This window comes from Eublepharis macularius, chromosome 1, assembly GCF_028583425.1.
Source record: "Eublepharis macularius isolate TG4126 chromosome 1, MPM_Emac_v1.0, whole genome shotgun sequence".
In the NCBI taxonomy this organism is placed as follows: Eukaryota; Metazoa; Chordata; class Lepidosauria; order Squamata; family Eublepharidae; genus Eublepharis; species Eublepharis macularius.
The window spans coordinates 252058423-252080212 of NC_072790.1; the positions used below are offsets into that span (position 1 = coordinate 252058423).

Here is a 21790-nt window from a genome sequence, read left to right on the forward strand (position 1 = left end):
ATCAGGCAGGTGCTAACAAGAAAGCCATGTTGGAAGCCATTGAGGAATTTTGCATTTGAAGTTGCATCCTTTGTTGTGTTTTAATAGCTGCTTTGCAAGTTAACATATTGCTAAAATTTGGAAGTTTGTCCCATTAGGGACCATTTGAAGATCATCTGCACGCACAAAGATTTGCCATAGTGATGGTGGACTATCCTTCAAAATGGCCTGAAGTCTCATTTGCTGCTAAGGTTACCACAGAAACAGTGATCGAGTTCATGTCTGCAGCTTTTTCCAGAGAAGGATTCCCTAAAGAACGTGCGACTGATAATGGAGCACAGCTGGCCTCTGCTGCAATACACATGTACCTCCACACCAATGGCATTAAGCACAAAGGGGGCACATATCAGAGGCTGGAACTGTGTACAAACATTTCAGGGCAGCCTCTAAAGCGGAAAGAATAAAGGTGGAGACTTTATTGGAGGACAAGAGAAACAATCGTGTTTTCCAAAAACACAGGTAACAACAGATAACAATAATCTTTTGACACTTAATTTTTCAAGCATTACACTCTCTGGAAGGGAGGGGAGCCTCACAAAGGGCGTGCCAGAGGAATTATTCTGTACAATTGTTCTATCGTCCCATACAGGGAACTCTCTCAGCAAGCAACCAGACTGCAGATTCTCTCTGACGGCTGTCAGTACAGCAGATTTCGAATGGGAAATTTCTGTACGCGAATTGCTCATAAGGGGGAAAACCTGCAAGGGTAATTAATCTCTCCCCCTCCCAGTTAATTTTAGACAGCTCATTTTCTACATACAGCAATTCACTTTTTAAAAAACCACACATTTCTAAGTAATAGTTCATTAGAATAGCCCTGCTATTCTTTCCCAAAGCAACCATTTTCACCAGGCCAGCTAGGAAAATTGGTGTAGCAAAGACAAGATTTTATACTGAAGTACATATTAGGGGAGGGGGGAAATGAAAAACATAATTCAGCAGGCTTAAAGGCAAGGAGGAGACCTCCGCCAGAAACTGCCAGTTTTTCTTGCTGCGGAAACATTTGAGGCAAGAGAAGGGGCGTTTCCACACGTTAACATTGCGCAACATCGCACAACACTCACAGAATGGTGGTGTCTTCCTGGCCCGATTTCTGACATCACCCTGTTATGATTCCGTTTTTGTGGCGCGATGATGTCAGAAATTGTGCCATAAAAGTGCCACTATTCCGTGAGTGTTGCATGATGTTGTGCGACAAAACGCCCAAGGTTGCAGAAGACGGAAGAGAAAAGGCTGTGGCGGAGGGTGTTTTTTTTGGGGGGGGGGGTCAGTAGGCAGGAGAATGGAAATCAGGCGCACTGTTCCAGGAATCTGGAAATGGTTCCGAATTAATTAATGCACAGCAAAGTTGAATTCATGCTGATTCCGCACACGTTGGATAATGCACTTTCAATGCACTTTATCTCTCGTTTGAGGTGGATTTTTTGTTCCACACACAAAAAAATCCGTTCCAAATGATCTATAAAGAGGATTGGAAGTGCATTATCCAACATGTGCGGAATCACTCGCTGTCTCTCTTTCAGTACCATGAGTTTGCCCATTCGAAAACAGAAATCCACCTTTTACAATGCGCTTGTATCAGGGGTCTGACTCCAGCTGCCTTCCAACTTTCCTTTCACTATATTAGACATACACAACTAGAATGTATGTGATCTTCTGGCTACTAAGAAAAGATTTGCCACCGGGACCCCTTAGGTGATGGCTCCGGCTCCCCCCCTCACCCCGCTCTATGCACCATGTGGTTTGGCTTGCTGCTTTGAGCTACTCACATCACCCTTAGCAATCTCTTTCTTGATACGGGCCTTGTGCACAGAGAGGGGATCATAGTGACTTTAAAAATATATATGTATTAAATTAAAAGCAACATTTCTGTTTCGTAGCAGAACTCCCAACACTTCCCCATCACTGCATTGCCTTGCCAGGAAAGGCACTACCATTTGAAGTTCCGCCTGCCTTGCGACTGTTGAAAGAAGCTGAGGGAGGGGTGGAGAAGGCAGCATTACAACACCAGAGACATTAACACTTCTGACAGATGATGGGAAGGGAAGGTAACCTTCAAGCAGGGTAGCCAACAGACCAGAGAAAACTGCCTGACCTCACTCGTGCACCTTTCCGAGCACCACCAACAGGTGACGCTTTTCAAGGCATGCGGTGTAAACATTATAGCACTTGCTTGTGCTTGTACAACAAACTGAGATTCAAGGAGCACCGAGTCAGGCCACCGGAAAAGGTGGCAGCCTTGCTCTTCGTGCCACGCTGGCAGGTTGAAGCATGTGAGAAAACGGCTGCCCTTGCTAGACACACCAAAGACGACCTTCTCCTTAAGATAAAATCATTGCCCGATAGCGAGTGAGGGGGAAATTGTTCCCTGATCTTTAAAGGCCTAGTTGAAAAGGCTGTTGAAAGTACAATGCCTAGTTTTTTCATAACAGTGACAGCGTTGTTTCTAAAAAAAAAAGTGTCAAAATGGCAGGGGGTTCTGATCAGCACCTAGAACGCTCTTCCTTGGCCAACATACACAGAAAAGATGGGAAAATAGGGCAGCATCGAATCTATTTGAAATCTTTTACAGGGCAGTTCTCAGTGGTGTCTGATTTATCTGCTTCTAAGAAGCTGGAGTTTCCACCTTTCTTTCTCCATATAATAATCAACACCTGAAATCAGCAACTTCGAAGAAAGGGAAACACGAAAAAAGCCCAAAACACGTGAAGTGAAACACAGACGGAGGTCGTTTTACTGCAGTGGAAAAACTCAGTTCTTTCCAAGGATCCGCCTCAGGGCTTCATACTGTCTGCAGCAGTACCAGTTTCTTAAAGAGGGAAGGTCAAAGAGCGACGCCGTGCCAGGCTGCGAAACTTCCAGGCACCCGCTTACCAGGACACCTAAAGATCTGTCACCAGAAATCGAAATACTATCTCCAGACCTGAATGAGGAAGGCAGACCACGGGACTTTTCCTCCTCTTTGGCACGCCTGTCCATGCAGACACCTTGTAGGTGGGGGAGAGCGAGGGACAGCTGGCGTAGCTTGCTCAATTACGGGCAGAGCGGGGTCGGGGGGGCAAGGAAGTCCTGAAAATGGCTATTTTGGGAGGGTGCCAACGGTTCTGTTGTGCTTCCTCCAGCACTACAACTTCCAGGTTCCTCGTAGGGAAGCCACAGCACGTTGTTTTCACAAACTGACCCACAAGTTGGTTTCTGCATAAATTGGATGCGGAGCGAGAACAGAGCTTTTTGAGTTAAAAGGGGTTTTCTGCTCTGCGATGTAACCCGACTAAAGGGCACTCAGTCTCACGTGGCCTTGCGGCTGTCAGCTGGTTTTATTTGTACTGCAGCCGTGCCCAGAGATAGGAAGATAGGAAGCTACCTTATGCTGAATCTCAATCGACGGTTTTTAATCCGGCAGGAAGGGGCTGTCCAAAACCTCAAGGCAAGGGCACTGCCCAAGCCCTGCTGCCTGAGATCCAGGAATCGAACCTGGGACCCTCTGCATTCAAAGTACTGTCTCTGCCAGTCAGAGTTGGCTCCTGGCACCATGCCTACCGAACAGTTCCATCCCCCTAAAATTCAACCCGTCCAGAAGTCAGCAGAACAAAAGGTCCTTCGTTAAGAAAAAACAGACCCCAGTTTTCCTTTAGGGCCTTGACTGAATTCTGCCAGTACCCTTCGTGGCCCAAAGTCCGTCATGAATGGATAATGCCGTTCCCTGTGCATTTTGTCAGACGAACCATCTCGCCTTCTGTTCGTGCTCCAGGATGAAATGACCGAATCTCTCTGCAAGGATGCAAAGCCGGCTCTGGGGCTTGGCTTCGGAGCACCGATGTTTCTACTGACCTGAACACGGAGCAGAAAGATTCCAATGTGCTGAAGGTGTTGTGTGTGTGGATCTCTGAGTCGCATTTTGTGGACGTTTCACAAGGGACTCCGTGGCTGTAGCGGCCATGTAGAGAGGAGACCGATCTGGGACATTTGGGTGGGCGTAGCCAAAACTTCAAAGTGGTAATCTCACTTCCTACTAAATGGCACGGGGCACAATTCATTGGGAAGTTCTTCGGCCCATGCCCTATTTGAAAGGAAAAGGAGCTCGTTCCTGGGGCGGAAGAACATTCCAGCGGATTGTGCCTGCGGGTCAGATTCCATCTCTTGTATTCCTGGTCTCAGTGTCTCCCCAAATCTTGCCGCCATCCTTGAGTCTTGCAAGAAGGCTGTCTCTAGCAGATCTTTAGGAAAAAATCCACCGAGTAACCTTCTACGGAAGCCAATTTCGCCAGCCATTCCTCCGGATGAGAAATATATCAGCATAAAATGTGAAGATTGTTTCTGTTGCTCAATGCCGCGCAGGTCAGGAGTCTCCACTGAATATACAATTGCAAAACTTTTATTTTTCAGAAAGTCACAAGTAAAAACCAGAAGGGTGTAGAAAAACTGGTAGTGGGATGGATCGGGAGGAAGAGACCACTAAGAGATTCTGTCGACCTGCATTTTATGCAGACAGCCAGGCGTATTAAATGCCAAACAAGTTGCTTTTTTTTAAAAAAAAAAAAAAATCAGAACATTTGGAAATCAGTTTGCATAAGTTACTAAGTGACTACAGCAGGAGGCGTCTTGCATTTCCAACTTGTTCTGACAAGATCAAACAGGTAATTCAAGTGTGGGCTGTTTATATATATATATATTCTTTTTTCTGTTTTTGGTTTTCTTTTATTAATTAGCCTGGAACCTGCAAGAAAGGGGAAAAAGAACAGATCAGAAGAAGTATCAACATTTTTTCCATAAATAATAACAATAACAATAACAATAATAACATTCGATTTATATACCGCCCTTCAGGACAACTTAATGCCCACTCAGAGCGGTTTACAAAGTGTTATTATTACCCCACAACAATCACCCTGTGAGGTGGGTGGGGCTGAGAGAGCTCCAGAGAACTGTGACTCGCCCAAGGTCACCCAGCTGGCTTTGTAGAGGAGTGGGGAATCAAACCCGGCTCTCCAGATTAGAGTCCCGTGCTCTTAACCACTACACCAAACTGGCTCCCACTACACCAAACTCGGGGGGGGGGGACATATGAGGAAGCATCTGCACAAGAAAGCCATCCGGCTCTCCCAAAGGGAACTGGAGGGGAGGGTGTGGATCCCAGCTCCCACACACAACAAGCCCTGAGTCATCACTCCTAGATGGTAAAGATCCCCAGAAGGAATCGGCAACGCTAGCACAACACTTACACTGGAGAAGGGGGGGAGGGCGGAGCTACAAGACGCGGGAGCTGCTCCATTGTCGCTCTCGGCCGCATTTGGATCTCATTTCCTGCACTGCCCCTGTCTGCACAGAGAGAAGGAGAGAGATTGTAAGACGGGGTCATTCCATAGCTCTAATCTCTTGCTCTGACCTGCGCATAACGCTGGATAATACTCTGCTCTAAGCCAGTCTATATGTTCGAAAGAATCGCACCTGGCAAAGTCTTTCCTGGAACTGTCATGCGGCAGATTGCTAATGGGGCATCTTGAGAACCTGCCAGAAGATGTGGTAATGGGAACAAGAACGAATGGCTTTAGAAGGGGATTGGACAGATTCGTGGACGTCGACGGCTACTAGCCATGGTGACTAAAGGGAACCTCCATGTCCATTGGTGGTCAACTTCTGAATTCCATTGCTAGGCGATAACATCGGGGAAGGCCTCTATGCCTTGTTAGATTGCTAATGGGGCATCTTGAGAACCTGCCAGAAGATGTGGTAATGGGAACAAGAACGAATGGCTTTAGAAGGGGATTGGACAGATTCGTGGACGTCGACGGCTACTAGCCATGGTGACTAAAGGGAACCTCCATGTCCATTGGTGGTCAACTTCTGAATTCCATTGCTAGGAGATAACATCGGGGAAGGCCTCTATGCCTTGTTAGATTGCTAATGGGGCATCTTGAGAACCTGCCAGAAGATGTGGTAATGGGAACAAGAACGAATGGCTTTAGAAGGGGATTGGACAGATTCGTGGACGTCGACGGCTACTAGCCATGGTGACTAAAGGGAACCTCCATGTCCATTGGTGGTCAACTTCTGAATTCCATTGCTAGGCGATAACATCGGGGAAGGCCTCTATGCCTTGTCAGTTGGCCCTCCAGGGAAACTGATTAGCCACTCTGTGAAACAGGATGTTAAACTAGATAGACCACTCGTTTGATCGTTTCGTTTGATCGTTTCCCCGTGTTCTTAGGCTTCTTGCAATGCCAATGAAACCTCACAAGCAGGCATCCAAATCCGTGGACACCCCTGCTTATTTGCCCCCAGCATCTGGCACTTGGCTGGTTTATGCCCTCTGTCCCTGGAAGGTTCCTTCAGCCGATGTGGCTAATAGAGCTCAACAGATCTATTTCCCTGTGGAAAATACAGAATAAGAGCCACAAACATGACACATGTGGCAGCAGTACATGGAGGCATTGAAAATCCGTGGCAGTGTGGCTGTAACCTTCTTAACACATGCACTGGTCCACTGGGGGTCTGTCTGTAGCAGTAGAAAAGAGCAAGAGTCCAGTAGCACCTGTAAGAGTAACAAAATCTGTGGTAGGGTATGAGCTTTGGTGAGTCACAGACCACAAATTTTGTTACTCTTATAGGTGCTACTGGACTCTTGCTCTTTTCTACAGGTCCACTGGGGCAGAGAAAAGCGGCCACTCGGATTGCATAGTGTGGTTCACAGCCTCAGGGGTGCAGTACTTATGCCACATGGCTTGGGTCGCACGAGACTTGCTGTTTCTCCCTCTGCCCCCTCTTGGGTTTTTAATAGCACCTTTTAATTAACTGGGCAGGAACCAAAAATGTGGCACAGTACAGCCTGTCCTCACAGTGACCTTGCTGTCCTACAGAGAGAAAAAGCAGTTGTGCAGCTGCCGCCCAGGTCCTGCCCATGGTCAACAAGGCCTGCTTCCCTCCCATGGGCAAGTCAGAGGTAAGAGCTGACCCTTTTCACCTTGCAGGGCGGGGTGCCAGGGAGCAAAAAAATGTAATTTGGGAGTCTGGTGGGAAGCGTGCATTCAGTTCCCTGCCTTGGCGCTGAAATCACCCCTGGCGAGTTGTTGTATTTCCATTCTTTGCCACATTGCCTATTATAGAATCATAAGATTGGAAGGGGCCTTACAGATCATCTAGTCCAACCCCTGCCCAATGTAGGAACAGCCTAAAGCATCTCCGACAAGGATTCGTCCGGTTGCTCCCTGGAGACCGCCAGTGAGAGGAACCCACCACAACCCTAGGTAGCCAATTCCACTGCTGGGTTACTCTTAACATGAAGACATTTTTCCGAACATCCAGACTGTATCTTCCCTCCTGTAGTTTAACCTCATTGTTTCAAGTCCTCTCTTCCGTTGCCAACAGAAACAGCTCCCTTCCTTCCTTTAAGAGGGAAACTACGTGAGATGGCCGACCATGTGTCAATTCCTGCAAGGTTCCCTGGGTAATGTAGTCTTACAAAGAACAGCTGTGTGATGTGATTCTCCGCCAGGGGTGGGGGGGGGAAGAAGGATGGGAGGGATCTCTCTTTTTCAAAAAGCCTTGGCTCGGGTTTTCCTCCGTGAGCTCGGGGGCAGGGGTGAGGGGACAGGACGTAACAGGAGGCAGGGAATCCAGGGAGGTGAGCGAGTGAGTGAGTGAGTGAGTGAGTGAGTGAGAGAGAGAGAGAGAGAGAGAGAGAGAGAGAGAGAGAGAGAGAGAGAGAGAGAGAGAGAGAGAGAGGAAAACCTGAGCTGAGCCTATTTGAGAGACAGAGAATCCCTCCCATTGCTCTTCCCCCAGCGGATAATCGCATCAAGCTGCTGCTCTTTGTAAGACTACGCTACCCAGGGAACCTTGCCCATAGATCCAGAGGAGTTAGCTGTGTTAGTCTGTAGTTGCAAAATAGCAAAGAGTCCAGTAGCACCTTTAAGACTAACCAACTTTATTGTAGCATAAGCTTTCGAGAGCCACAGCTCTCTTTGTCAGATGCAGGACCCAACAGGTGAAGATCACGTGTCCGGCATCTCACGTAGTTTGGCTTTCAGTCACAACCTTTTAAAAACTTAAAGACAGCAATCTTGTCTCCTCTCAATCTCCTCTTTTCCAAACTGAACAATCCCAACTCCCTCCATCTTTCCTCGTAGGGCTTGGTCTCCAGGCCCCCGATTGTCCCGGCTGCTCTCTACACCCATGAGTGATGGACAGTCGGTCCCACCTCACCTCATAGATTCAAACAGATGGCCGTTTTCCCCCTGCCAGAGTATGACATTTCGTTATTTGCAGAAGACTTACATGCCATTATACATCAAAAAATCTCAGGTTCAGCCTGCCTCTGAAAAGGGCCGAGTGATTGATTCTGGCAAGTGTCTTAGTGGAACAAGTTTCACAGCAATGGGGTAACACTGGGAAAGGCCCTGCTCCGGGCAGGTGGCAGCTTTCCTTCCACCTAAGGTGGATTTGGAGCCCTGCTGGCAGATTTCAAAGAGCAGGTGTTGACATCCAATGTAATTTACAGAGCAAAGGTGTGTCAGGTCTGTTGCCCATGGTCCCTCCATCTTCCTGAGTTTTCACATAAGCCGTCCAGCTCCTGGGAAGACAGCACTCTTATCTAAGATGGCTCACCACAGCGGCCTTGGGACGGTTCCTTCCTACTCTCCCACTGACTATACCCAGCTGGTCGGGCACTGAGGGTGGGGGGCTTACAGAGAGGGACTGGAACTTCGTAACAAGCATTCCATACGTCATTCTCAACAAGAGCCCTGTGTACAGCCAGACGCTTTCAATTGCTTCTGTGTAACCTACGGACATATATACGCTGTAGTTATGCTTTCTCAATAAAAAAACCTTGACTCAAGAGAGCTTGGATTTCTTGCTGCAAGGGGGGAGTCAGCTTCAACGCATCCCGTTTTCCATAGACTGACAAGGTGCTTCCTTGCTGCTGGTATATGACTAAGGACAGGGCTTTTTTCTGGGAAAAGAGGTGGTGGAACTCAGTGGGTTGCCCTCGGAGAAAATGGTCACATGGCTGGTGGCCCCGCCCCCTGATCTCCAGACAGAGGGGAGTTTAGATTGCTCTCCACGCCGTGGCACTCCAGTGGGCACTTCAGCTGTGGCGCGGAGAGCAATCTCAACTCCCCTCTGCCTGGAGATCAGGGGGCGGGGCCACCAGCCATGTGACCATTTTCAAGAGGTTCTGGAACTCCGTTCCACCGCGTTCCGGCTGACAAAAAGCCCTGACTAAGGATATGATTCTATACTTTGAAAAAAGAGATTTGCAGCAACCAACACTGAATTTTAATACTTGAATGCAAATTAAGGCAATTTGCATGTTCTCTGCATAATTTAGTCTGCTTACGCAGTTTATGGGAAGAACACAGAGGTATGGAAAAGCGGGGGTGGGGGGAGTTATACCAGGGCAGGTGTTTCCGGCAATGGCACCAAGAGTGTGGAAATCCCTTCCTAGAGGGGCTTATTCCTTCTCATCCCTGGCCCAGTGTCATTTCAGCGGATCTTCGAGGCGAATGGATTGAGATGTCATTGCTGACGGTTCGATTATGCAACTTATTTTTTGCGCTAGCAGTTGCTGTTCCCTTGCATTTTGCCGGTCAGATTCATTTGCAGTCCTTACAAAACAAAGTATTGTGTTGTCGGTCGATGTCCTCCTTGTGAATCCATACAGATTAAACGGCAGGAGAGAAGTTATAAATCTGAAGGCAGCTCAATATGCGCCCCTCTGCCCGTTTCAGCTCTGCCTGTGGCTTTGAAGAATTCACTAGGCGTCGCCTGCAAATCCTTCCAACCTCTGCACAGCCTCAAGGACTAGAAACTTGCTTTGTAAAAGAGCCAAGATTGTCGGGATGGCAGGGTGTTCTTGCAGTGAGATCATCTTTTATGTACAAGTTCTGCTAATCAGCGGATCGGAAAGCAGAGGCACACAGGTTTTCTTTAGGCCAAGGCAGGCTGCAGCATGTCGGGGAACCATTATACCGTCTCGCTATAAATAGGCTTGTGAAATCTCGTTAATGGAACCTCGGCTATTGTTTAAGCAGCAGGCTCACTGCAAAGTAGAGCCTTTGGATTTCTTATCTCTGTGGCAGCGGTGGTCACTCACTGCCAAAGCCCGCAGGGCATGCATTCGCAGCATTCAAGGTATGGAAACGAGATGTTAAAGAGCTCAGAAACCGTGGAGAGGGGGGATCTGGGGGCAGAAAAAAGCGAGCATTTCGGTGGTCTCTGAGTCTCTGCTTTACCATTTTCTTGAGTTGCAAGCGTGCAAGCAAACTGCCCCACACACCCCTCTTCTGAGCACAGCAGGATTTCTGTGCCCCTTCCCCAAACCTAGAAATCTAGTCTTTTATATGAAAAAAGAGAGAAAAGAGACACGATGGGGACCAGACCAGTTCTTTGAGCGATGGTTGTTAGAAGATGGCATGAAAAAGTTGCCGTTTTGCATAGAGTGTGATCTTAAAGCTCGTTCACTCGTAAGCGATTTCAATAGAGTAGACACACAGGACTGCAGGCTCAGGCTGGCCAGCAGAGGGAGTGCAACAGCAAACATTTCCTGCGAAAATAAGCTTGCTAGGTAAGTTGACTATTCTTTTTTGCCTGTGCAAAATTTGCCTAAATTTCCCCAAGGCTTGGAAGGATAGAGGCTGTGTCACCCAGGCTCCCCCAGCCTCCAAATTCAAAGAAAACAGCCCCCCCTCCTCAGGCATGCGGGGGCATGTCTTCCTCACAACGTAGCGAGAGAGGAATGGCTTACCATGGGCAGCCCCTCATTTGCCATATCTCCCGATCCGATGTGCGTCAGGTGAACAAAATTCATCGGCTCTCCTATCATGCTGCGGTCAATTCGCCGCCTCTTCTTTTTCTGCAAAGACAAGCAGGACAGCAGTAAAGCATTATGGGAGGAAGAAGAAAAAACTCCAGCAGAGGTCAATTCTAAGGTATACTGCCCATGAGACTGGAGGATCCATTTGGTAGGGTTGCCAACCTCCAGGCATTCTCCTAGACTTACAACTGATCTCCAGAAAGCAGAGATCAGTTCTCTAGAGACAATGCCTCCCTCAAACTCCACCCTCTCCAGGATCCAGTCCACAACCAAAATCTCCAGGAATTTCTCAGTACGGAGCTGGCAACCATAATGTTGGTCAGAGCTGACCGCTGTTGACAGTCCATGCATTTTGCTGACCCATTTAAAAATCCATCTGCTTCAGGGGCTGTCAACACATTTTAAGAACGTAAGAACATAAGAGAAGCCATGTTGGATCCGGCCAATGGCCCATCCAGTCCAACACAGTGGCCAAAAACCAGGTGTCCTCAGGAGATCTGCCAGTGGGGAAGGGACACTAGAAGCCCTCCCTCTGATTGCCCCCCCCCCCAAACACCAAGAATACAGAGCCTCACTGCCCTAGACAGAATTCCATCTCTACCTTGTGGCTAACAGCCATGGATGGACCTCTGCTCCATATGTTGATCCAATCCCCTCTTGAAGCTGTCTATGCTTGAAGCTGCCACCACCTCCTGAGGCAGTGAGTTCCATGTGTTAATCACCCTTTGGGTGAAGTACTTCCTTTTATCCGTTCTAACCCAACTGCTCAGCATTTTCATTGAGTGCCCACATGAGTTCTTGTACTGTGAGAAAGGGAGAAAAATACTTCTTTCTCTACCTTCCCTATCCCATGCATAATCTTGTAAATGTCTATCATGTCACCCCTCAGTCGTCATTTCTCCAAGCTAAAGAGCCCCAAGCGCTTTAACCTTTCTTCATAGGGGAAGTGTCCCATCCCTTTAATCATTCTAGTTGCCCTTTTCTGCATTTTTCCCAGTGCTATAACATCTTTTTTGATGTGAGATGACCAGAATTGTACACAGTATTCCAAATGAGGCCGTACCACTGATTTATACAGGGGCATTAGGATACTAGCCCATTTGTTTTCAATTCCCTTCCTAATTTTGCAACAGCGGATTCCGTAAATTAACTATGCATTTAGGCTTCTAACAAACCCCTTTGTATAGCAAATAAGCGGAACTTCACCATGCATTTTGGGCTCCCTTGTTGCTAGGATATACACCCCAGAGCCAAATGGGGCAGGCATTCAAGAAGGGGTGTGTGTGTGTTTTTTAGTGAATCCAATAACTGGATCATTTTCTCCCCTTCACCAGGGCTTGGCTCAACTTTTCCAAGCAGTTGGAGTGCCAGTCTGTCCCTTCTCCTCAGTTCTTTCTCCTCTCCCATCCAGCCCCACTATCGCCACCTCCAAAGAGGTCTGAGAACCCTGTTGCCTTTCATTTTACGTCCTCGGCACTCCCGAATCCGACAGAGTTCCTCTGGCATTTGCTGTAAACTTTAGCTTAGCAGGATCAACATTTGGCAGCAGACCTCAGACAGAAACTCCTATTTCCCTCATTCCCCTGCCCAAAAGCAATTCATCTCAAATACGGCAGTGTATCTAGCCGTGCCACTTCTCAGTTCCGTTTTGGAACAGTAAAAAACCTGGCCGGCAGTCACCGAGAGAAAAGTTTCTAAAGAACATTGGAAAACAGAAGAGAGAAGAGGAAGTGGGGCAGCCCAGTTTCAAACTCAACAAGGTGTCACCGATGGTTTAGTGTTGAATTTCCCACCCCCCCAAAAATTGAGAAGGACTTAAACTCGCCTGGAAGTCAGCCATGGCTCCAAAAAGCCAGTCCTGGGGCCAAGGCAACCTGCAAGCATTTTTATGGAGGTGTATAAACAAACCCTTCCCTGAACAAGAGTTAATAGAAATATTTCAAGCAAATGGGGGAGCCACCTACAGGGTAGATTTGCAAGAAGCGCAGGATGGATTTTCTTTTCTTTTTTTGAATAAATTTCTATTGAGATTTCTAAAATTATTATAAAACATAATCAGAAAAAAAGAAAAAAAAGAAATTAAGAAAGGCAGAAAAAAGGATAAAGAAGAAAAAAAGAGAGCATCTACAGAATACATATACCAATTTTCCATTTGAAGAAATCGAAAATGATACCGATTCTACACTAGCTTTAACATTATCATTAATAAAAGTTCCCCGTTTCCATCTAAAAATTCCTTCCTCTAATCTTCAAAAGTACATGTCATTAATTATTCTTGTTCTGTTTCGTGCAAAAAGCCATGCGATTAAGTATTTTTCTAAAGTCTTTGCTCTGATCAAAGACGTCAATTTAGCAAGAAGCGCAGGGCCGATTTTGAAGGCTCTGAGAAAGAAAACGGTGAGCGGCAACAGAGAAGGGGCGACCAGGAAGAAGTGAGCTGAAAGGGAAGGGCTGCGGGCAGCTAAAGTGGCCCCAATGGGGGGTTTACGGGAAACTGCAGCCGTGGCCTGGTGCAGAGAAGAGAGGAGGCAGCCATGCGCCGAAGTCCGGCTCTGCACCACAAGCAGTTAACCACATTCCTGTCATTTCTGCCCAAGCAAGCTCAAAGTGCTGGCGACTTGGCAGCCGGTGCCCAGATTCCTGCCCCAACGCCTGGAGGAGGAAGAGGAGGGGAAAACAGGCCTTATCGCCAGAACGGGCACAGACAGAACTGGCGTGGGGGGAGCGGGGTGGCCTCTGGCTCTTTGTCTGCCTCCTTCACGCCTCACGGAGCACGGCAATGCTGTGAAACAGTTCTACATTTCAGCAGAGAAGAGTGTGCCTGCAAATGACATTTCGTGCGGCTTTTAGCCTGGGATAAATGGGCCCTGGACACGTGCATGGTGCTACCCCCCTGCAAGCTCTTAAGCTCCACAGACCGCTGGGGGGCTTGAATGAAGAAGGCACTGAACTTGGACTGGGATTCAAAGTCCCTGCCGGGGCTGGAGAGGCCGCTGGGACCCTTGAGTCTGTCACCATCTCTCAGGCCGTAACACCCGTTGTAAGAAATGGGAACTCTCCACGAACTCTGGGGAGAACGGACAGGATATGTGTAATACATATGTTAAATATCCAACTGCCGCAGGAGGCCCAAAACCTTGTTGAACCCATGGGCATGTTGAGATCAAGAAAGAGGCACCACAACAAAATGGCTGCCACAGAGCGGGTGGGACCAACCACAAAATGGTTGCAATGGGGGCCATGTGTAATCTCAAAATGTTGCGAGATTCCACAAAACATTATGAGGTTCCAACTCAAGCATCTTCCTGTCGTGGAAGCAGTTATCGCTAGGGTTGCCTCCTGTCATACCTTTCCTTTGCCCATGGCACCTGATAAGCTGCAGGAGGAATTGGGGAGCACGCTGACATCGCACTGGCATGCAGATATCACTTCCAGTGAAACCTGGAAGTGACATCACAGATGCTCAAGGATTTTCAAAAATCTTCATGGTTTTACCATAGAGGTCTTAGAAATCCTAGAGTGTCCCATGACATCATTTCCAGTTTTTACCTGAAAGTGATGTCAGTGTGCCAGGCCCCACGTCTTACTACTCATAGGAGTTGCCAGCTATTGCCAAACGGGTATTCTCCGTAGACTCAAAGGGGCTGCCCCCCCAGGCTCCTCCGAACCATGTCCTGCTCCAGTGAGGTGGAGGAGACAAGACGGGCTCTTCGCTTTGGTGAAGAAATGCCCTGGCGAAGAAGCGAGTGGGCACTGTGTTGGGACTTGCTGAGCTACTGTATTCTGGAGAGAGGGCCCCCCTCTGCTCTCCAGACAGAGGTCCAGGGACCAGAAGTGGATCGTGCTGCGTAGATTAAATCTCTCCAGGAGAGTTGGGCTCTATGGATGAAGTCAGCACCATCGAGCAGTCAAGGGAATCGCAGCCATCCAAGCGATGTGAGATTACTGATTAGTGAGAAGAGACACGGAGGAAAAGAAAGTGTTCCCTAGAAATCCCCTTAAAATGCAGACTGGAAATGAGACACTGAAATGAAACAAAATTCCAGTAGGACCGACCAACCCCATTTATTTCGGTATCAGCTTTCGTGAATCACGGCCCACTCCGTCATATCTGAGGAAGTCAGCTGTGACTCATTAAGGCTCAGACAGAAATAAACATCGTCTTTAAAATGCCACTGGCCTTTTGTTTTGTTTTGCTCTAACCAACTAACATGGTTACCCCTTTGCAATCATGAGACGCTGAAACGACGTCATGCCTCTAAAGCCGTGACTGCCTTGGGACTGCTTCTCCAAAGAGCTGGGCCACCTGCATTCCCACGCAATGGTGGAGAAATTATTATTATTATTTTTTATTAATAGTCCGCCTTCCTCACTGAGACCCAAGGCGGATTACACAGTGCAAGCGAATACAATATAATCAACAGTTAGGACATTTTCTGAGCAAAATACGATATGATCCGCAAATTTGGACATTCAATGAACAGATACGATAGGGTACAGATAGGATTACTGTTCCCCTGCTAGGGACGGGGGATCCTCTGTTTCCTGCCTCCACCCCCTGCCACCATTCACTTGGCTGGAGGGGAAAAAGACGTGGGAACGGGCCTCTTGGGGCGCGCTTCCGGCGCAGGGTGATGATTTCACTCCCAGGAGCGACATCTTGCAAGCCCCGGGAGTGCTCCCAGGACCGTTTCCACACATACCAGCATAGCGCTAACCTCTCGCAACGAGAGCATCTTCCTGGCGCGATTTCTGACCTCATCGTGCCACGAAAACGGAACCGTGGCACAATGATGGCAGAAATCGCACAAGGAAGACACCCTCGTTGCGAGAGGTTAGCGCTATGCCTGACGCAAAGCCTGCGAACACTTCCTGGGGCCTGCGTGATAACGTCAGTCCAGGAAGTGACGTCATTATCCCAGGAGCATGCATACCTGTGAGAAAACACTAAAGGTAAGTGCCGGGTCCCCCCTCCACCGCTGCCAGGAAGGTACATAGGGCAACCCTACGTACAGAAGCAGACATCGATTGATAACATGAAAACGACTCAGTAGGGGCATATTTACATCAGCCGACCGTACCGAATAGCCTAGTTTACAGTCCTTGGCCCTACCGAGGCATCTCTCTCTGAACCATTTCTAATGACACAGCCCTATCATCTAAGTAGAAAGCCCTCCCGAATAATTCGGTGTTGCGTAGTTCGCGGAAAGCCAGGAGAGCAGGAGCTTTTCTGAACTCCTCAGTCAGGCCATTCCACAAGGGGGGGGGGCCTGCATCCTAGAATGCACCCCAATAATTCAACCTTTGGGACTGCTCTGTTTACAACAGCTTGTAGCTGGCAGAAAGGAAAGAGCGGAGTTCATGATCCACCAAATAGGGTCGCCACCCTCCACTCCTGCTTACCTGGCCAGAGCTTGGGGGGGGTGTGTGTGTGCCTCCTGGGGTGGGCTCCTGCATGCCGCAGTGGTCCAATTCGGGCCCCTGTGGCGTGTGGGAGTGCTCCCAGGGTGGCCTGTGGCCCACGTGATGACATCACTTCCTGGAGGTGACATCATCAGGCAAGCTGGGAGCTTGTGCATGCACACACGTGCGAACAATGGAGAAAAGGTGAGTGCTAGGCCTCCCACCTCCCACCCGGGGGAGGGGGGGCAGGGACCTTGCCACCCTATCCACCAAGCATGGATTATATCAGTGCTTACTGATTCCACTGGCTCTGGCTGTAGAGCCATTACTATCTCGTACCTTGCTAGAATGTTTGACATTCAGAATGACTTGAAGGGTAAATTTTAAATTCTGAAGACATCTTTCATATAGTTCAGCTTTTGGCCAGGAAGGGTCAAATCATGAAGGACTAAGACTTTACTTAGGGACTCTGTCTTGTCCTTGCAGCCAGGAACTGTGGGGAGAGGAATGGGAAGAACTAAGGTGATAATAGAAAACAGCAAGAGTCCAGTAGCACCTATAAGGCTAACAAAACCCACAAAATTTTGTTAGTCTTATAGGTGCTATTGGACTCTTGCTCTTTTCTACTGCTACAGACAAACTAACACGGCTACTCATCTTACGGTCATGCTGGACCTTTAAATGATGCAACTTCAAGAATTATTCCCCTGTCCTAGTTAAACATCATTTATGGTAAGTACCCAGTGTAGGGAAAGGGGACTGAATGTTTTCACCTTTTCTTTGCACCCTTGCTCCGCCTGATGCTTGAACGAACCATGCCACGGGGACTCTTTTCCTTCTTTTGCTCATTAAGCTTTCTTGTATTTTGAATATTCTCTGTAACCACACCATGCCTACTTGGTCTTGCTATCTGAAGTGCAGCAAAGCGGGGAGGGCAGCAGGTGTAGAGGCCAATAGCTTGAAATTGCCAAAGGGCCACAGATTGTCCTTGAGCTAATTTGGAGGAACGTAGCTGGAGACGCAGCAACTAGGCAGAATGTCCAAACGGCAAGGCAGGTACAGAGGGCTGGATGTGCAAATCTGTCCTGGAGGAGAGGCTCTCATTTGCTGGTGGCAGCAGTTATGATCCAGTTTGATTCTGATACCCTCCCCCCTCAGGGAAAGTTCCAACCTCCTGAGATCTAAGAGAATGGAACTTGTGAATTCCTTCACAGAGGATAGTTTTAGGGGGGTGGCCATGTTGGTCTGCAGTAGAACAGCAGGATTTGAGTCCTGTGGCACCTTAGAGACCCACAAGATATTCAGGGTAGAAGCTTTTTGAGAGTCAAAGCTCCCTTTTCAGACATCCAGAGGAGTTAGCCGTGTTAGTCTGTAGTTACAAAATAGTACAGAGTCCAGTAGCTCCTTTAAGACTAACCAACATTAGACTTAAAGTTGCTTTTGAGAACCACAGCTTTCTTCGTCAGATACATCTGACGAAGAGAGCTGTGGTTCTCGAAAGCTTATGCCACAATAAAGTTGGTTAGTCTTAAAGGTGCTACTGGACTCTTTTCAGATAAGAATCTGGTAACTGAATAAGAGAGCTTTGACTCTTGAAAGCTTACACCTTAACTGTTTTCACACTGCTTACCAGCCACAGAACATGGCGCTGTCGTTCCGGGAGCCTGGCGCGACGTTCCGTGGCCAGCAAACAGCGTGAAAACGGCCCTTGAATATCTTGTTGATCTCTAAGGTGCCAGTGGGCTCAAATCCTGCTGTTCCCTCCCAGTATGCAACAGCAAGGCAGAGGGTATTTCTACCAGCTCAGTCCTGGAAACTGGGCAAAAGGTAGCCTGGCATTGGGTGGCAGGACAGGACAGATTTCAATTGTGCAGCAGAAACTGAACCAAGCTGCGCCACACACTGGATTGTGTTGCAAGAAGTTGCTTCTGTGTTTCTGTTAAGTTCATGCAACTTCCCCCGCCCAACAAAGCAGCTGCTTTTCCATCAACAACGAGTACCATTCGTTCCTGAGGTCTTAAAAATAGGACAGCCAGCCGATTATTTTGAAAACCATAGAGAAAGCAGGGGAGCAAGGAAGAGTTGCTTTTGTGGGCCAGATGCGGCCCGGTGGCTGGGGCGGAGCAGCCTGGATGGAACAGAAAGGCCCCTGGGCTTCAGTCCTATCCACTGCATCACAGTCGACCAGGATTTGAACTGAGATCCTTCTCAGAGGAACACAGATTCCTTGTGGGAGCAGAAGAGTGGCCGACTCGAAGCAAAAGAGTGGATGGAGAGAGAAAGGTCGTTTCCACACGGCCCGCTCATGGAACGCCGGCGGCTTTCCCCCGGGATTCCAGACGTCTCTGTTTGCAAATTGGTTGCAGGCTGCTTGGTTTCTGTGCAAGCGGAGACGTCTGGAATCCTGGGGGAAAGCTGCCGGCGTTCCGTGCGCGGGCCGTCCCTATACGGATGTGTAGAAACGACAAAAGTTTGAGCAATAAAATGCTTCAAGATCAGTAGCCTCCAGGACTTGAGGCAGCAAACCTATGAATCTCAGAACTAGGAGGCGATTTCGGGGAAAGCCTTGCCCCCATGACCACAGCAACAAGTTGGCCACGGTGTGAATCAGGATGCTCGACTGGATGGATTACCGGCCTGTTCCGGCAGGGCTCCCTCTCGCGTACTTATCAGGGCTGGAGTTTTTGCCCGGACAACAGAGAATTTGTTCGCCTCGGCCGTGTGGCTTCTGAGCCTCTCCCCAGAACCAATTTCACGCGTCCCACTTTTGAGACTCTCGATGTGGAATTTTAAATCCATCAACGGCTGTGCAGGAAGGCAGATGTCACAACTGCATTTCTGTGCTCCGGTGAACAGATGCGTTTGCTCTGAAACCCCTCTGCACTCACTGCCCCCCCCCCCGCCGCGTGGAACGGGAATGGCCTTTTTGCACATTTTTAATGTCTCCTCCCTGTACGGAGGTCTCCCTTTGTTCACGGGAACAGGCCCCGTACCCAATTCTGCCTCTGGTTCAATATCACCTTCCCTCCCCGCAACATGTCTGGTGAAACGGACACAGCCAACTTTGGTTTGCTTAACACAAGCAAACTGAAGGAGGCCTAGTGAAACTGGCCAAACTTCTTCCGTGTCAGTTTTATTGAAACCAGACAGAGTGAAAGAAGCAGAGGCAGCGCAGACAAGGTAGATAAGATAGTGTGTTTGTGTGTCTGTTACACACAGTCAGATGGACACTGATGAGATTGTGGCCATATCTGGTCACAAGGCGACCTGAGCTACCCTCAGGGGCAGGTGCATGAGGGGAGCATTGTGTAGCTGCAAGTTGCAGTAGGAAAAGCATAACTCATGAACAATGGTAAAGCACGTGAACCGAAGCAAAGGAAGATTTCCGCGTGATCCTTTAAGCCCCTGCTCAGCAAAATGGTTTCATGCACACACTACCAAGGGCTACTCACCGGCTGTGGTTTCTCTACCACGCAGCACCCCAGCTTGTGCCAAAAATCACTCATATTTGTCGAGGATTCCAGCTTTCTAGTGGATGGGTCAGTCTCCTCGTAGATTCTGGTAATCCGCCCTCTTGCCCAGACCGCTGCTGCACCGCACAGGAAGCGTTTGCCCCCCCGAAACGATTTGTGGTGCTTTCGAAAACATCAAATGCTGCCGAGCATCTCTAGGATACCGCTTGGGTTCAGGGATGTCCCTGCCCGGAAAAGCGTGCTGCAAAGAGCGGGGAGTGCCTTTCAACTTCCAGACGGAGAATCGCTGCTGCTGAAATGTCCCTCCTGTTTCAGGAGCTTGCTTGAACGACACCTACCAAAAGTGGGGGGAAAGAAGAGAACAGGTTAGGAGATCTGTGCTCCCTGGAGAACGTTCTGCTGAGCAGAGGGCAGCTTAACACACACGCCTCTCCCCCAATTGTTCCCAAATCCTCTGCCTTCCTCTCCAGTGGGTGCAAAATCTATCCTTCCCATGCTGACCTCGCTTTCCCTCTTTGCCGCGACTATTGCACACTCCCTGCTTCCGCCTTCCGCCTGGTTTTCTTCCCACTCAAACCGAAACTCTTCCACTAAAAACTCAGTTCTCTCTTTACGATCTCCTTCATGGGGCCCTCTAACAAGCTTCGTAGTACTTACGACTCTTTCAGGGCCCTGCTATTGAACTCCAGTGCCGAGTGTAAAAGAGCCAGCAAGCAACGCCCACGACTTTTTCCCACACAGAAATGACAGACAGGAAGGAACAGAGAGCCAGGGTGGTGTAGTGGTTAGAGCAGTAGGCCCTGGAGTTCTGAGTTCAGTTCCCCACTTTGTCGTAAAGTGACTTCAGCCCGATCCTTCCCTCTCAGCCTCTCACAGGGTTGTGAGGACAGATATGAAGGGAGAACCACGAAGCCCCCCCCCCAAGCTCCCTGGAAGAAGAGCGGGATAAAAATGCGTGGAGATAGCAAAGCCACCCCTTTAATTAAACTGTAGGCCTCCATGTCCTTCCTTGAAGAAGCACAGAGTTTGGCTGAGAGGTCTGGCCCACATTTGCCTGGCAAGTACAGTTGCTAGGTCCCCTGAACCTTCTGGAGGGAGGGCGGGCAGCAGGCACCTTGTCTTTGCTCCTCACGCGCACCTGCAGCGGGCCAATTTGGGCCCCAAGTGGGCCCAATATGGCCCTTTGGGGGCCTAAACTGGCCCATTGCAAAGCACAGGGGTGCCCTCGGGGTGGCGCAATAACATCAATCCGAGGAAGTGACATCGTCGCACTGCCTCTGGAGCTGGCACAGGAGGTCAATTCTCATGCCTCACCCCACCTCCAGCTAGGTGAGTAGTGGTAGGGGACAGAGGGTGGGAGTGGGGGATCCCCTGCCCTCACCGGGGAACCTGTGATCCCTACTAGCAAGCTACAGAGGCAAGTGGAAATTTGGCCCCGGGCTTCTCCCTTCTAGACCCCACACTTCCTTGTGACATCTGTCTGTGTGAAGAAGCTCAGAACTCAGAGCCAAGCTACAAGTGACACCTTACACAGGTTGGACACTTGTCAGCTTCCCTCAAGTTTTGATGAGAAAAGTAGGTGTCCTGGTTTTGCAGCTTGGCTCTCCATTACAGCTGCAAGACCAGGACGCCTACATTTCCCATCAAAACTTGAGGGAAGCTGACAAGTGTCCAACCTGTGTCAGGCGTCACTTGTAGCTTGGCTCTTAGTTGCCTACTTTAAAATGCTTATGTGGGGAGCAAAGACAGGCCGTGGTTGCTCCATCCGAGACCCAATTCTCTGGATTCTCCATCCTATTTAGGCATTGCAAATATTTGTGTGTTTTGTTTAATGGCTTTTTTAAATAATGTGTAACCTGTTTAATGGTTTGGAATGTTCGCTGCCTTCGGGATCTTACGTTGGGTGGAAAGGGGGTATAAAAATGTTCTAAACCAATACATAAATCTTTTTAAAGATTAAAAATCTGGGTGTTTTTTTTTTTACTAACTGTTCCATGAAAACAGACAGTGGTACCGTGGCCCAGGCAAGGAGGAAGTAACTGATATTTTTTAAAAGACAGGA

General features: G+C 48.7%; 1 protein-coding gene across 2 annotated transcripts in view; it reads right to left on the reverse strand.

Moving 5' to 3' along the window:
• Positions 1-433: 433 nt before the first annotated feature.
• Positions 434-21790, reverse strand: part of CDC42SE1 (CDC42 small effector 1) — a 55961-nt gene continuing 34604 nt past the window's right edge. For both annotated transcript variants that reach the window (XM_054998346.1, XM_054998356.1), the window contains exons 2-5: positions 19708-20062; positions 10784-10891; positions 5262-5358; positions 434-4756 (exon numbers count right to left, since the gene is read on the reverse strand). In XM_054998346.1, the coding sequence (XP_054854321.1) occupies positions 5287-5358; positions 10784-10891; positions 19708-19761 (234 nt within the window). In that variant the 5' untranslated portion in view covers positions 19762-20062 and the 3' untranslated portion in view covers positions 434-4756; positions 5262-5286. The remainder of the gene's footprint in view (positions 4757-5261; positions 5359-10783; positions 10892-19707; positions 20063-21790) is intronic.